Source organism: Ctenocephalides felis, unplaced genomic scaffold (genome assembly GCF_003426905.1).
Source record: "Ctenocephalides felis isolate EL2017-DRISC unplaced genomic scaffold, ASM342690v1 CF-g0.4_SCAFFOLD_03572, whole genome shotgun sequence".
NCBI classification, from domain to species: domain Eukaryota; kingdom Metazoa; phylum Arthropoda; class Insecta; order Siphonaptera; family Pulicidae; genus Ctenocephalides; species Ctenocephalides felis.
The window spans coordinates 35,849,190-35,865,606 of record NW_020539726.1 but is presented as its reverse complement, the minus strand read 5'-3'; the positions used below and the strand labels follow the sequence as shown (position 1 = coordinate 35,865,606).

Here is a 16,417-nt window from a genome sequence, read left to right as displayed (position 1 = left end):
TTCATAAAGATTCTTTTTCTTGAGATTTTTGTTAGAATGTTTTTAAATTCGCACAAAGTTCTCTTTAGATTTATTGAATCCAAGGAAAAGCTAACGAAAATCTTATAAGAACCAATTATGAATCTTGCAAGGTTCTGATAAGATTATTTTCTTCTCGGATTGTTAAATTTGGTTAGATATTTATTATGTTTCTGGCGAGCGCAATGTAATCACTATAATAATCCGAAAAGATTCTGGACAATCTGATGATATTATAATATTTGATTCATAGGATCTAAGAGGAAAGTTAATGACAATATTATAAGATTCAATTATGAATTCTAAAAGGCTCTAATGAGATTCTTTTCTTCTGAGATTCTTATTAAAAAAATCAGATTCTTATAATATTTTTGAATTTTTGTTAAATTTGGTTAGATATTTATTATGTTTTTGAAAGTGCAATGTAATCACGATAAATATCCGATGAGGTTCTGGAAAATCTGATGATATATTATTAGGTGAAAGCTAATGATAATATCATAAAAAGCAATTATAAATCTTAAAAGGTTCTAATAAGTTTAAGAAATTCTTATTAAAATTCTTCTCAGACTTTTTAACATTCATCTCAAATTTGTATTAAATTTTCTTTTAGATTCTCTTAAAATTCTCATTTAATTCTCATTGAATTCCAATCATTATTCTGCCACGTAGATTTTCATAAGATTCTTGTTAGAATATTATTAGAATCATATGACATATGACATTGTTAAATATTTATCAAGAGACTTTTCAGATCTTTGTAAGATCTTTATGGGATTATTGTTAGATTCTTATTGAACTTTTGTTAGATTTTTTGTGAATTCTTTTTACGTAAAGTATGATGCGACTTCGTGTAATTTTTTATTTATTAGTTTGATTATCAATTAGTTTATGTAATAAATATTAGTTTGTCACACAAACAAAAATTTACATGTTTGCAATGAGATTCTATCTTCAATTTCATAAGTATATAACTAGTAATCCAACTAGAGTGAAATATGATTCCGACAAAAATCTAATTAGATCCTGTATATGATTCAAACAAGATTCTAGTAAGAATATGAGATTTATCAAATAATATTCCACAAAGATCTAATATTATTCAAATAAAAATCTTATAAAATTCTAGATGAGATTCAATTTGAGAAGCATATTAATTAGTGTCTAAATCTTAGATTCTAAATAGAATCTAAATAACATTATGTTAAGAATCTAATAAGACATCAATAGGAATCTAAAAAAAAATCAAATAAAAATCTTACCAAAACTTTCTAAAATAAAAATTCTAACTAAGATTATTCTTTATAAGAACCAATTAAGATTTTCTTTCCTAAATTTTGTAAAACTTATTAATATATTTATAAAAGTTGATATGCCATGAAAATATACTCGTTTTATGGTTCACCATCAAAGACAACTAATTGTTACATTACTCCCTTTCAGATAAACTCTTTATTATTTATTTTGCTTTTATTTGTTTTCTTATTGTTTCGTTGATGTACTATTTATATTATATTTAATTAAAGTTGAATCAAATTGCCACATTACTCCCCTTTGTGAAATTTGAAACATTACTTCCTCTATTGTTTTATATAATTTATGAAATCTGAGATTTTTATATGATCCATTACTGCCCTATTATTTTATATTATTCATAACAGTTGAGGTATTTATAAGATTCTTCTTAGTAAAAAATTTATAAGAATCTTATGAAAATTCTTAAAAGATTCTAATGGAATCTGTTTAAGGATCTTCTTGGACTCTTAAAAGATTTTGTTAGATTTTTATTACATCCTTCTTAATTTTTCATAAACTTTTTACTAGAATCTTAGTAATTTTTTACCACGGTTCTTCTTGGATTCTTACTTGAATCATATTACATTCTGACTAGATTCTTATTGTATTAGATTTATTTAGAACAGAAAAAAAAGCTGCTTACAAAAAAATTGCATAGCCAATGTTCACCAAAAACCAATCAGCACAATCCCCAAAATCACTCAACCATCACGTTTTTCTAAATTTGGTCCCATTCGATTCAGAACGACATGATAAATGAAATCAGAAAATCGAATTTTCTGGCCAAAACATGAACAGTTAAAAATATTTATTAATCTTTACACTTGCATTAAAAATTTTACCATTACAACTAAAACTAAAACAATCCAAATTTTCCGCTAAGAGTTCCCCAAATAACTTTTCATCTCCAACGTCAACTTTGGAATCAAAGATCTCGGAATCAAGAACGTCGACAAATTGAACAAATCCAGGAAAACTTTGTAACGATCACTAAAATATAATAAAAATATAATAAATCTAATTGTTAATAATATTTTTAACCTCAACAAACCTTAAAGTTGACCGTAAATATTGATAACCCGAAGAACCTCCTGTACCAAGTTGTTGTGATCCGATCATTCTTTGAACCATGATAACGTGGTTATCTAGGAAATAAAAAATTATTAATATTTGCAAGTACGTGGTTAGTTAAATAAGAAATTTTACTTACATCTCCATTTTGTTATAAGCGAATCAATGTCCATTAAAAGTGTCAACAATTGATGAGGTTGAGAAAAACGTGGTTCGTCTCTATAGAATGTTATCATAATTGCACCTTGTAAGGCTTTGTAGGAAAATCTGTGAATAAATTAAAATAAACTAGTGGTGTATGGCATCGTGCCTTAAGGCAAATTGCTGGAACTTCCCGTACCGTAATAAAATATTCGAGAAATTTTAAACGTTATATTACAAATAGTGTAAATTTCATTATTTTTGCTATCTTGTTATATCTGAGTTAACACTGTGAGCAAATCAAATGTAAATAATAAGTCAATTTATCATTTCTAATTCAATTTGAAAAAAATAGTTTCCAAATTTACACAAAATTGAAAAAGTGCTCCCGCATAGTCACAGTCTAAACGCATTTGCAAATAATTCTGTGCGACATTTTCACTCATACTGTGCTTAGCTTGGCGGCATTTTCACATTTTTCAACAGTTTTCACACAAAATTGGAAAAATGCTCCCGTATAGTCACAGTCTAAACGCATTTGCAAATAATTCTGTGAGACATTTTCACTTATACTGTGCTTAGCTTGGCGGCATTTTCACATTTTTTAATAGTTTTCACAAAACTGGAAAAGTGCTCCCGGTACATAAACAGTCTAAACGCACTTGGGTGTAACATTTGTACCGGAGTGGCGCTTAGACTGTGCTTAGTCTGGGCGATTTTTTGAATTTTTAATCCAAAATTACAAAAATATTTTATAAAGATGTAATAAATTTTTATCCTCAAAAGCAATTGAAATACAAAACACACACACACACGCACACACATCCATTTAGTTTCTAAGGTATGCCCTTTAAAAATGTTCAGAAACCTTCAAAACGTCGATAAATGCAAAAAAAATTCATTTTCAATTATTTAAGTCGAAAGATCATTCATCTGCATCTCGTGTCGATTTTCATTTTACTCGTCAGTAGAGTCCTTTTCTAATCATTTTTCAGTTTTTAACATTTCGCTTATAAGTAAGGCCTTCTGTTGCTTGTCAGTAGATTCTTTTTTTTTCACTGGAAATGCAATGAAATTTGTTCGAGGAAGGTTGCTATTAAATTTTTTTATTAGTAAAATTATTTTCTATAACTGTCTATATTTAGTTTGCTCGTCAGTAGAGTCCTTTTTTAATTTTTTAGTATGATATTTCGATTTCAATATTTGTGAAGAAATAATTATTTTAGATTTGTACGTTTCGAGACTAGATGTGTCTCATCATTCAATTAGAAGAAATTATACAATATAAGGAAAAAATCAAAATTAATGACGTAACAATTAAACAAATGAGATTATAAATACCAAAAAAACTAGTGGGGTGTATGGCATCGTGCCTTAAGGCAAATTGCTGGAACTTTCCGTACCGTAATAAAATATTCGAGAAATTTTAAACGTTTTCAAATATATTATTACAAATACTGTAATCATTATATTAATGTTATCATTATTTTTGCTATCTTATTGTTATATCTAAGCAAATCAAATGTAAATTATAAATCAAATTATCTCCTATCATCTATTAACAATCGTCATTTCATTTCGAATTCAATTTCAAAAAAAATAGTTGCCTAATTTACACAAAATTCAAAAAAGTGCTCCCATATAGTCACAGTCTAAACGCATTTGCAAATAATTCTGTGAGACATTTTCACTTATACTGTGCTCAGCTTGGCGGCATTTTCACATTTTTCAATAGTTTTTCACAAAATTGGAAATGTGCTCCGGTACATAAACAGTCTAAACGCACTTGGGTAAACATTTGCACAAGAGTGGCGATTAGACTGTGCTTAGTCTGGGTGATTTTTTGAATTTTTAATCCAAAATTACAAAAATATTTTATGGAAAATAAAGAAAGATAGAAAAGATAAAAAAAGAAGAAAAAAAGAGACGTGGACTAAAAAATGCGAACATACAAAACACACACACACACCTTCTGGGAATAACCTAATGCGAATATTATAAGAACAAATTAAGATTCTTTTCAGATTCTTCATAACATTTTTCTCAAATCTTCTTAAAATGTTTATTAGATTCTTGTGATTTAGAGCTTGAAGATTATTCTCAGATCCTTAGAAAATTCTTGTTAGAATGTTCACATAACATTCTTCTGAGATTTTTATCAAGATTTTTCTTTATAGATTCTCATAAGATTTTTGTTTTGTTTGAGAATGTAATAAGAATATAATAATATTCTAAGAAGAACCAAATCATATTATAAGAACCTATTAAAATTCTAAAAAGATTCTTCTCAGATTCGTATTAAGATTCAGAGAATCATAAGATTTTTGTTAGATTCTTACCGATATTCTTGATAGATTCTTATGGATATTCTTCATAAGATTCTTGATAAATTTTTAGTACATTCTTATTAAATTTTTGTTATGTTTTTGGCAAGTGCTATGATTCTCACGATAAAAAATCTAATGAGAATTTGATAAGAACCTTATGAGAATATTATAAGAACCTTTTAAGATTCTTGAAAGATTCTTCTCAGATCCTATTAAGATTCTTTTCGGAGGATCATAAGATTCTTGTTAGATTCTTATCCAGATTTTTGATAAATCCTCATTGAAGTCTTATTAAATTCTTATTACATTTTTGGAGTCTTGTTAGATTCTTATTACGTTTTTAGGTGTAATATAATATGATTTTGGAAAGAACTTAATGAAAATTTTATAAGGACATAATAAGACTCTTGATAGATTCATATAAGATTCTTCTGAGATCTTCTCAAAATTTCTATTATATTCTTATGTTTATGGCTTGAAAATTCTTTTCAGATCCTCATAAGATTCTTTTTAGAATGTTATTAGATTCATATGGCTAAAGAATATAATAAGACTCTAAGAAAAACCAAATCAGAATATTATTCAGAATATAATATTATTCCATTAGAATTCTAGAAGAACCTATTAGGATCCTTAAAAGATTGTGTTTAAAGTGGATCATAAGATTCTTCTAGATCATTATGTTTTTGTTCTTATTGGATCCTTGTTAATTTCTGATTTACTAATTATGTTTCTGACAAGTGTGATATGTCCTCATTCATTAACAACAATCGTCATTTCATTTCGATTTCAATTTAAAAAAAAAGAAATAATTTACACATTTACATGCCTAATAATTACAAGACATTTACATGCCTAATAATTTATACAAAATTGAAAAGTGCTCCCGTATAGTCACAGTCTAAACGCATTTGCAAATAATTCTGTGCGACATTTTCACTTATACTGTGCTTAGCTCACAAAATTGGAAAAGTGCTACCGTACATAAACAGTCTAAACGCACTCGGGTGAACATTTGCACAAGAGTGGCGCTTGGACTGTGCTTAGCCTGGGTGATTTTTTGAATTTTTAATCCAAAATTACAAAAATATTTTATGGAAAATAAAAAAAGATGTAATGATCTATTTTTCCACACACACATTCATTTAGTTTCTGAGGTATGCCTTAAAAATGACCAGAAACCTTCAAAGCGTCGAGAAATGCAAAATTTTCATTTTCAATTTTCGGCCCATTACTATAACTACCCTACGGGAAGTTAAAAAATATTAAATGGGTATTAATTAAATGTTTTACCTTCTTTCTCCTCGTGATACCAAAGCTTCGTGCGCCTCTGGATTAAATATCGAATCGTAGACTTCTCTGCGTTTTTGGATGTCCATCAATTTGTAATTTCGTACTGATTCAATTTCTTCTCGCTAAAGGAAAATAAATAAATGAATATATATATATATATATATATATATATATATATATATATATACATTTTGCCCTGAGGTCTATTTTATACACCAAATGTTACTATAAGTATAAAAGCTGGCTTGAAACTTGGTTTCAAGGTTCAGTGTCGTTTATGGTAGCAGTATGGGCATATAAGGACGTACTGTAAAATTTTTGATGCGTTTTTAAATAAAATTTGCATAAAGTCGTACTAATGTTACCGTGTTTTGACATTCATGCGATTTGGAGGTTAGTTGACAGCACCTAAATTTTAAATAAACGCTCATAAGTGTAAATTTTTGACAGTTTCGTGAGGACAAACACATTGAAAGCTAATATAAAGAAAACATGTTTTGTTAAATTAAAATGAGTGCACCGAGAACAACTATTGTTCAATATACTCATATTATGATACCACATAAGACTAATAAAATAACACATCTATGTTATCCCAGAATAAGCACATACGTATTTTATTACCAAAACTTCGTACTGATTTTTTTTCTAAAAGAGAATAAATATTAAGACCTCAAGAGTCTACATTTATCTATATATTTTTATAATAATTTGAATTTATATTTAATATAAACCAAAATAAATAGAAAAAGGTTTATCTCAAAGGGGAGTGTTGTGGCAATTAGAGTTGTTTTGATGGCGAATCATAGAACGAATATATTTTCATGACATATCAACTTTTATAAATGATTACATTCTAATACAATTTCTATAATGTTTACTATTACGAAATAAGTTTTTACAAAGAATTTTTTAGTAAATATCTTATTAGGTTCTTATAAAATTCCTATTAATTTTTTTTAAAATCTTTATAGGTTTTTGTAGGGTTCGTATTTGTTTTTTGTTAGATTCTTATTGATTTTTGATTTTATTCTCAACAAAATGTAATAAGATTCTTATTAGGATTTTAGAATTAGAATTTATATTTATGCACAAAAATTAATTTGCAATTGGTTTTGCTTAACAAATTATCAATTTCATTACTATTATCATGTACGCAGAAAATGCGTGTTTGATTTAACATCCAGAAATTGTTAAATTATTTATTTATAACGTAGTCATCATTTTTAATTTCTATTAATAATTTTTATAATTTATTTTACTTATTTGTCAAATTAATAGAAGACTCAAGGTCTAATCTCGGATACACATCTTACAATTAAATCACACTTAGTTTGTACAAATTGATACTATAAGTGTAATAGCCTGTACTAGGTTTAATGTTTCAGTGTCGTTTATGGTAGCACTTTGGGCATATAAGGGCGTACTGTAAAATTGTTGTTGCATTTTTAAATAAAATTGGCGCAAAGTCGTACTTATGTTACTGTGTCTTCTCCCTTGTGCTATTTGGAGGTTAGTTGACAGTACCAAAATTGCAAATAGACACTATAGATACAGAATTTTGACACATAAGTCTTTTATTACCAAGGCTGCGTCGTTCTGTTCGCTCAATTGTTTCTCGACGGCCGTTCGGAATTTTCCCCAAAAATTGAATCCGTCCAGTTCTAGGCCTGGTGTCCGCTCCAACCACGACTGAACAAGGTCGCTGAGGGTCGCCTCGTTTTCGGAGGCCTCGATCTGGCGCATGGCGTCCGGGTCGTGACCGAAGACGGCGGTGTAACGCTGGTTGTATTTTACACGGTGATCTGTCTTTACACCCAACTAGAAAAAATAGATAATAGATAATAGATTAGGGTGATCCTTGATATAGATATTCTCAATTTTTTTTACTCCCAGAGGCTCCGTTCACTTATATACTACACACTTCTACATTCGCAATCAGTTAGTTATTTTTTGTACTATAAGGGTGGTCCTTAATATGGATTTTTTCGATTTTTTTTGCTCCCAAGGGCTCAAATGCTTCCAAATTGATAAAAGAAAATTCTCTGAAAGTTTTAGCTCTCAATATAAACTCTAAGATAGTTCGCACTCCAATTATGTTTCTTAAAGAAATAATATAAATAAAATTCCATTTGTTCTTTAGAATTTTTAGAATTTTGAGAATAACATCGCATTTGCTTATTTTAATCACAAATAATGAATTTACAACCAAAATTTGATGAATTTTCTTTTATCAATTTGGAAGCATTTGAGCCCCTGGGATCAATGAAATTCAAAAAATCCATATTAAGAACCACTCTAATTTATACTAGCTACTCGTTCAGTATAAAAAATAACTCTAACTGATGATTGTGAATGAAGAAGTGTTTGGTATTTAAGTGAACAGGGTAGCTAACACAAATCAAATGAATGATTTACCCACTGCAATGCTTGTCACATATAAATGTTACTTTGTATATGTTAATAGTCATTGCAAGTGCCACTCTAATCTGAAAGTGATGTAATTCAAATTCAATTGGCACATTTAGGTATTCAAGGTTTTATAAAAGGCCTTATATTTGTGTGTTACCTATTTTCCTTTCAAAAACTATTATATCTTCTCAATTTTAATATTTTTGCTCTTTTTGCAAAAACATTCATGAACTGTGTACTATTTGTGCGCATCGGAAAATATTTGTACAATCGTGAGTGAAATAAAGTAAATTGATTCTAGATCCTTTTCATTGTCATTTTCTTAAAAAAAAAAATCTTTTAATTAAAAAAAATGACAAAGAATATATCCTTGTAGAGCATGTTATTTTGAATAATCAGTATTGCTATTCCAATAACCCTAAAATTTAATTCAAGAGAAAAATTATTTAAAAGGTGCATAGCTGGAGCAAATGTTCAAGAACACAATTTATATTTAAATCTTATAATTAAAATATAATTTAATTTTTATCTGATGTAGCAATTACCAACATTTTTACTATATTTTAATAATTTTCAGAATAAATTGCTTAATTTTTTTTATTGTTATTGATATATTTGCTTAACGTTGAACTATCTTATTTTTGTTGTTTTTTTTCTATATCATGTAGAAAAATAGACAATATATTATCGTTGTGAAATATGTAAAAATATTTCATTAAATTTATTAATTTATTTGAGACAAACCACAGTTTTTAACAGTGACAAAAATATTTAATAAAAGAGCAAAGTCCACGTCGGTAATATAAGAACGTAATCACGACGTGTGTCCGGAATGTACTCCTAAATCACTGAACCGATTTTAAATTTTTTTTGCTCAGTTTGTGCATCTATATCCAACTTAGATTATAGGTAATATAAAAAATCTCAGTTCATATTCAAAATATCAATATATATATATATATATATATATATATATATATATATATATAATATATATATATATATATCTAATTTAAAATATTTTCTATTAGGCCTAAATAACGTTATTTCTTACTTTATTTTCGATCAATCGAAACTGCAAACTCTGAAACCCTGAAGCTGGTCTCAAATAATCTCGAAAATCCATAAAATCCAAAGGCGTCATTGTTTCCAAAATTGGGACTTGATCCACCAGCAACTAGAAATAGACACAAACACTTAGGTAATTATAAATAACAAATTTATTTGCCGATTCGGCCGCATAACAGAAAAATTTTAGGGCAAGGCCATATTACCATACATTATGCCACTGAATCATACTGAATACTGTCAAAATGTCATGTATTTGATGTGCATTCAGGCGTTTTTCACGTAAACTGCAACGTCACTCGTATGTTATGAAGCTGAGTCAGAACGAACCTGTTATCTAACATCGTTTTATTGACATTTATGCGGTTTCTAGGTAAGGTTTGCTATGCGACAGCTTGAGAAATACGCCTGACTGTGCGACAACCGCAATGGCTTTTGTCAATATTCAGTATGGAAAGTTCTTCATAACATAGCTTTGCCATAACATTGGTCAGATTATATATATATATATATATATATATATATATATATATATATATATATATATACCTTGAGTATAAGTACTACTCTGTTTAATCTCTTCAATATTTCCAAAGTTTGTGACTCCTCCAAACGTAGAGCTCCAAAAAGATCCCTTATAGAATCTAATTCGTATAGAATTTGTTTGAACCACAATTCGTAAGCTGGAAACAAAAATATAGTTAATATGTATATATATATATATATATATATATATATATATATATTAGATATTTAATTATTTTTTTCTATTACCTTGATGTGTGACAATAAACAAGTGTTCATCGTGAACGTGTTTTTCGCCTCCAGAGCTGAGCATTCTTTGGGCTCCCAAAACTTTGTCCAGCATTAAATATTCTCCATATAACATTCCGGCCTGGTTGTCTAGCTGGTCGCCTTCTTGAGCAGGATCCCTGAAAAAAAATTAACACTAATAAAAAAAAATTAGCCATATTTTTAGATACCAAAAATACATTTTTAGGTGCCAAATGCTTTTACCAAAGCATATAGATAAAATAAGAATTAACACGTTTTATTTCAGAGATTTCTAGGATTTTAAATTTTTGTTTCCTAAAATGCCTTAATAGTAGCTAATAAGTACTTAAAATTATTTGTAAGTTCTGTTTTACTCACACGAATATTTTTGCAATTTTGAATTGATTGGTGCATAAAAATTTATAAACTGACTACACAGTTTTTTTAAATTAAAGAAATTGATTTATTTGTTTTGTTCAAAATCAAATTATTCAAAATTATATGTTATTCTGCTGAATATTTTGTATAATTACGTCACTTATATTAAAACAATAAAACATAAATCAGATACAAAATCGGCCAATAGACGAATATTAAAATTATTGTGCATAAAACCCTTAATTTAACTTTCTGTGGTTAATGTTATTAATTTTTTGTTTTTTATAATTTTATAATCATCTACCTAGAATCTAATAAGAGTCTAATACAAATCTAACTAGTGGTGTATGGCATTGTGCCTTAGGCTGGAACTTCTCGCACCGTAACGAAATATTCGAGGAATTTTAAACGTTTTCAAATATATTATTACAACAAATACTGTAACTTTCATTATTTCTGCTATCTTATATCTGAGTGAGCAAATCAAATCTAAATCATAAATCATAAATCAATTTATCTCCATTAACAACCGTCATTTCATTTCGAATTAAATTTCAAAAAAAAAAATAGTTGCCTATTTTACACAAAATTGAAAAAGCGCTCCCGTACAGTCACAGTCTGAACGCATTTGCAAATAATTCTGTGTGATATTTTCGCTTATACTGTGCTCAGCTTGGCGGCATTTTCACATTTTTTAATAGTTTTCTCACAATATTGGAAATGTGCTCCAGTACATGAACAGTCTAAACGCACTCGGGTAAACATTTGTACCAGAGTGGCGCTTAGACTGTGCTTAGTCTGGTAAATTTTTTGAATTTTTTGAATTTTTAATCCAAAATTACAAAAATATTTTATGGAAAATAAAAAAATATGTTATAATTTTTCATCCTCAAAAGCAATTTTTGGGATAAGCAAAAAACTTTTTGCTTGTGTTGACAAAACGATTGCTTTTGGAAGTTTTTTATCATATTTTTTCTGATTTTTTTTTTTTTTTTTTTGAATATCGAAAATAATTCTAAGTTTTTATTTCTGGCTAAAGTTCTAAAGTTCACTAATATACTTCAAATAAATAATTTCAATTTTGCATTTTAGTTTATATAATTCTTATAAATATTAGACAATGTCCTTCATTTTAAATTCGATTGATTCAGTTTTGTTACTTTCCTGTAAACATATGTAAGTTACAGTATTTATAATAATATATTTGAAAACATTTAATATTCCTCGAATATTTCATTACGTTACGGGAAGTTTCAGCAATTTCCCTTAAGTCACGATGCCATACACCGCTAGTTTTTGATTTGTTTAAAAACATACATTCCGGAGTGATAATTTCGTGTCGTTACATATATGTGTTTCGTAACACATCGTATTTGTAATAATGTTGATATTTTGTTGAAATAAACAAAAGTTATCTGACGGCAACCCTGAAAACACGTCATTCCTATAATGGAGCACACGCGCGCTAATTATTCTACGATTTATTCTTATCGGAAATTGTTATCGTAAAAAATCTAAATCACTTGGTTCATTCATAATAATAATTAATAAATATTTAAATATTTAGTAACGCCTTTAATGTTAAAAATAACATGACGCTACTTATATGGAATTAATTTAGATTATATAATAGACTGCAACGATTGTAATGGATCTTATATAGGCAAAAGTTAAAAAAACATTTAGAACAATAAATCTACTTCAATTTTAATTATTTCAGTAGTCCAAAGATGCGCCACTAACTATAGCACGTAACATTATCCTTGGATTTACTTCTAGATATATATATATATAATTCAGAATCATACAAAATATATATATATATATATATATATATATATATAAGTTTTATATAAATATACTAGCAAACCCGACGAACTCCGTTTCGCCACCAGATGGTTTCGTGAGAAAGATGAAGAAATTTTTTGTTTGTTTTATATTTGAAAAGAAAAAATTTGATTTTATTATACAACACTAATGAATTTATTTCGATTACAAAAATGAAGTGTTTTTTAGTTGAACTTATCTAAGTAAATGAAAGTGAATCCGCAAATTATCCGTTTCATTGAAGTGCTCTTTGGTAAACCACATTTTTTGTTTTTTGGTCTGACCTTAACACAAACAGAGCGGGCGGTTTTCCAACTCGTGAACAGGCAACGTATAACTGCCCATGTGAAAAACAATGATTTTCTAAATAATCTATTTGAAATTTATCCCGCAAACACTAAGCGATTGGCTTTACCACTTGTTATTGCGAACGCAAGGCGAACTGGAAATTGCAATCGTTTGAAGTCAAACGGAAGACCAGTCGGAATCATTGGTATGTCACCAAATCGCCAGCAATTTTTGATTGAATGGTAAAATTCAGTGCGTGTATATCATTATTCTTTGCGGCAAGAATTGCTCGTTGACTTTCAACCAAGCATAATTCTGATAATTCTCAATAATGTCATTACTCGAATTTTTAATTACGGTGCGTGAAGTTCCAGCAATTTGCATTAGGGCACGATGCCATGCACCACTAATTTTCTTAGCTATAAACCTTGCGGAGCCCGAGACCTTTCCAACGAATGCAAAATTGTCGAAATCGGTTCGTGCGTTCTGGAGTTATTTCGTCGGGAAGGAAAACATGACTTATTTTTATATATATAGAAGATGACAGAAAAAAGATACACCTGAATAATTTGAATAATTGAAATGAGAACAAAATATACGAGTATTAATTGAATGTACGTATATTATAATTGAAAGAGTACTTTAAATAAACTTGAGCACAGTAGACCCTCTGTTGAGAGCGGATAACACTAAAGCACATTTGTTATCAATTTTATCTCCTATAATATTAGGTAACTTTTTGATAAAAAACTTAATAATTCTTTTATTAGGATATAAATTAATTTAAAATGTTCTGAAATTTGAAACAAACATTTTTAGATAAATTCATAAAAAATTAATTTATTTAAGTTATTAATTTTAATTAACAGAATAATGTTTTTCGAAAATTGACGTAATAGTATTTTATAGTTTTAATAAAACATTGTTGTTGTATCATTTAATTAAATTCAAAATAATTTAATAAATTGTTAATTAGTATTAATTAATATTAATAATATTGAGTATGTTATTAATAATAACGTTTCATAAAAAATGTTAATGTGATTTATTAAAATTTTCAAATTAAGTTAAAAATATAAAAAGTTTAAATACATATTTTTCATATATAACTCAAAACGTAGTATTTTTGGATAAGCTTACTATTTTATTTTAAAACTCGCTTAAAATAAGTTAAATTGGAAGGATCTAACATTTTAAACATACTAAGATCATATTTTGTACTTTATTTTTATAAGAAAAAAATTATCTATTTTATATCAAGTAATTTGTAATATAAGTTTATTTAAAAATTGATATATACATATATAATGTATTTTAAATAAAATATTATTATCCTACCCCTTGGATCCATTGTACCCCATAGGACAACTCATCTTGCACTGCACAATTTTTTACAGGTATAATTTTATCTTATTTTTTATTTATTTGAATTTGTTATAAAATTTATATAGTTTAGTATCCATATGCAAACATCGCAATTCCTCAAAATCGACTGATTCCAGATTTTAGATTACACAAAGATCTGACTTTTTGACCCCAATAAAAATAAAACATATTTTGTATCGAACAGAACCGAATCGAAATAAAATATAAATACTATTGTATATTAAAACTAAAACTAAAACTAGTTCAGAATAAAATGAAAATAATAGAAACCTTAAAATAAATTGTAAATCTTGAATAAAATAATAAAAATCGAACAGTAAACTAAAGTTTATAAATCACAACTCACAAATAAATAAATATAGTGTTTATAAATTTTATTGAAATATTAAATGACTATTTCAATTAAAGTTAAATACATATTTTCTTATTAAAAAATAATAAAAAAGGTAGTTTAAATGAGGAAGTGAAATAATATTTTAATGAATAGTAAGTAAGTTTTTTCAATAACGCAATTTAAATAATTTTTTAAATAAAATAAATAAAGTTATAATTACTACGATATAAATATTTTAGAGTGCTAGAAAAGAAGTGAAAGTAAAAAATAGTAAACTGAAATAACAAATGTTAAAATTAAATAAATAAATAAAATAAAACAAATTTAAATTGAACAATAAGAGTCTGTTAGTTAATTTGAGTATAACATTTTCCTTGCTGGTTTAAATGTAAAATACGCCTGATCGCGCAGCAAACAGATAAACATTTTCACAGTTTCCATGTTGTCATGACAACGCTATGTTATGAGGCAGAATTGCCCCATAAGTGTTTTTTTTTTCAAAACAATTCTGAATATAATTTTTAAATAAATTCTAATGTTGTAAACTTATACGATCCTGTAAATTTTTATCCTTTTACGATCACTTTAGATCGTAAAATTGACATAAACAAAATAATATTACCGGAAACGAGATAAAATTAGAAAAACAACATTAGTAATATTTTGTAATTTAAATTATATTTAAAAATAAACATAATTTTATTTAAAAACAACTACTGAGTGAGCTTGATATCAAGCGGTAGTAAATTCAAATACTCACTTGAGACATTAGTACGTTTAAATTTCATACATGGATTAAAATTTGATTAAAAAAAGAACGTTACGCGGATTTTGAATTTAAGTCAGCTTGATATCAAGCAGTAGTGACGTCAAATATTCACATGAGACGTTTGTACATTTATATAGGTATTTTAAACTGCGTACATTCAAATTTTATATAGGTATTAAAATTTGATTAAAAAATGAACTGGTTTACTAGTTACACTGATTTCGGATTCGAGTCAGCTTGATATCAAGCAGTATTGACGTCAGATTCGTACGGTCATATGTTTATATTTCCTTCCTATTATGTAATATGTTTTTTTCTTCGTCAGCAGAATTTTCTAATTACTATGAAAAGTAATTACGTACTAATTCTGCACAGTTCCGTATCAACAATTCGTATGGAATAAAAAGCGGTAGAGTTCCTTTATTAGTTTTACGCATTTACACGCTTGAATTCTTATACGATATATATATGAAAAAAAAATAGATGGAACGAAACAGCCCTTCATAAAATTCTGCCGTGTAATATAAACGAGGCATTTTGTTAACGGAGGGTGGAAATCAGACTTTGAAAATTTTGATGGGTGTAAAATTATTTAAAGTTGTTTTATATGACTAAAGTATGACGATATTAATGTAAATAACATGACCCGCTTAAGACGTTTTTCCAGGAGCGCGTCTTAAGCGACCAAGAATCTTGTGAAGCTAAAAAAATACTTATAATTATGTGTTATGTTTTAATTTTGGTCTTTTTGTTTAAGCTTAAGGCAACTTGGCTTAAAAAAATGTCACCTACACCTAGTTCTTTTTTTTTATTAATAAGATGAATATACTCGTGAATGAAATCTAAATTAAAAAAATTAAAGTAAATATTATAATAATTTAAACGATCTAAAGCGTTCGTAAAAGGATGAAAATTACAGAATCGTATAAATTTACAACACTAGTATTCATTTAATATTATGTAAATTATTTGTGTCGACGTTTCGGGTCATTCTGAATCGTTTGACACTAAAATTGCAAAGAGGATATAAAGTAA

At 27.4% G+C, this 16,417-nt stretch overlaps 1 protein-coding gene across 1 annotated transcript; it reads right to left on the bottom strand.

The window, feature by feature from the left end:
- Positions 1-2,192: 2,192 nt before the first annotated feature.
- On the bottom strand, positions 2,193-14,364 carry LOC113387741 (tryptophan 2,3-dioxygenase). The gene is made up of 9 exons (XM_026625109.1): positions 14,232-14,364; positions 10,401-10,558; positions 10,176-10,309; positions 9,613-9,735; positions 7,731-7,967; positions 6,147-6,268; positions 2,525-2,652; positions 2,366-2,459; positions 2,193-2,304 (listed from the first exon to the last, which is right to left on the bottom strand). The coding sequence occupies exons 1-9, from the start codon at positions 14,264-14,266 to the stop codon at positions 2,193-2,195; spliced, it is 1,143 nt and encodes a 380-aa protein (XP_026480894.1). The 5' UTR covers positions 14,267-14,364.
- Positions 14,365-16,417: the final 2,053 nt, after the last annotated feature.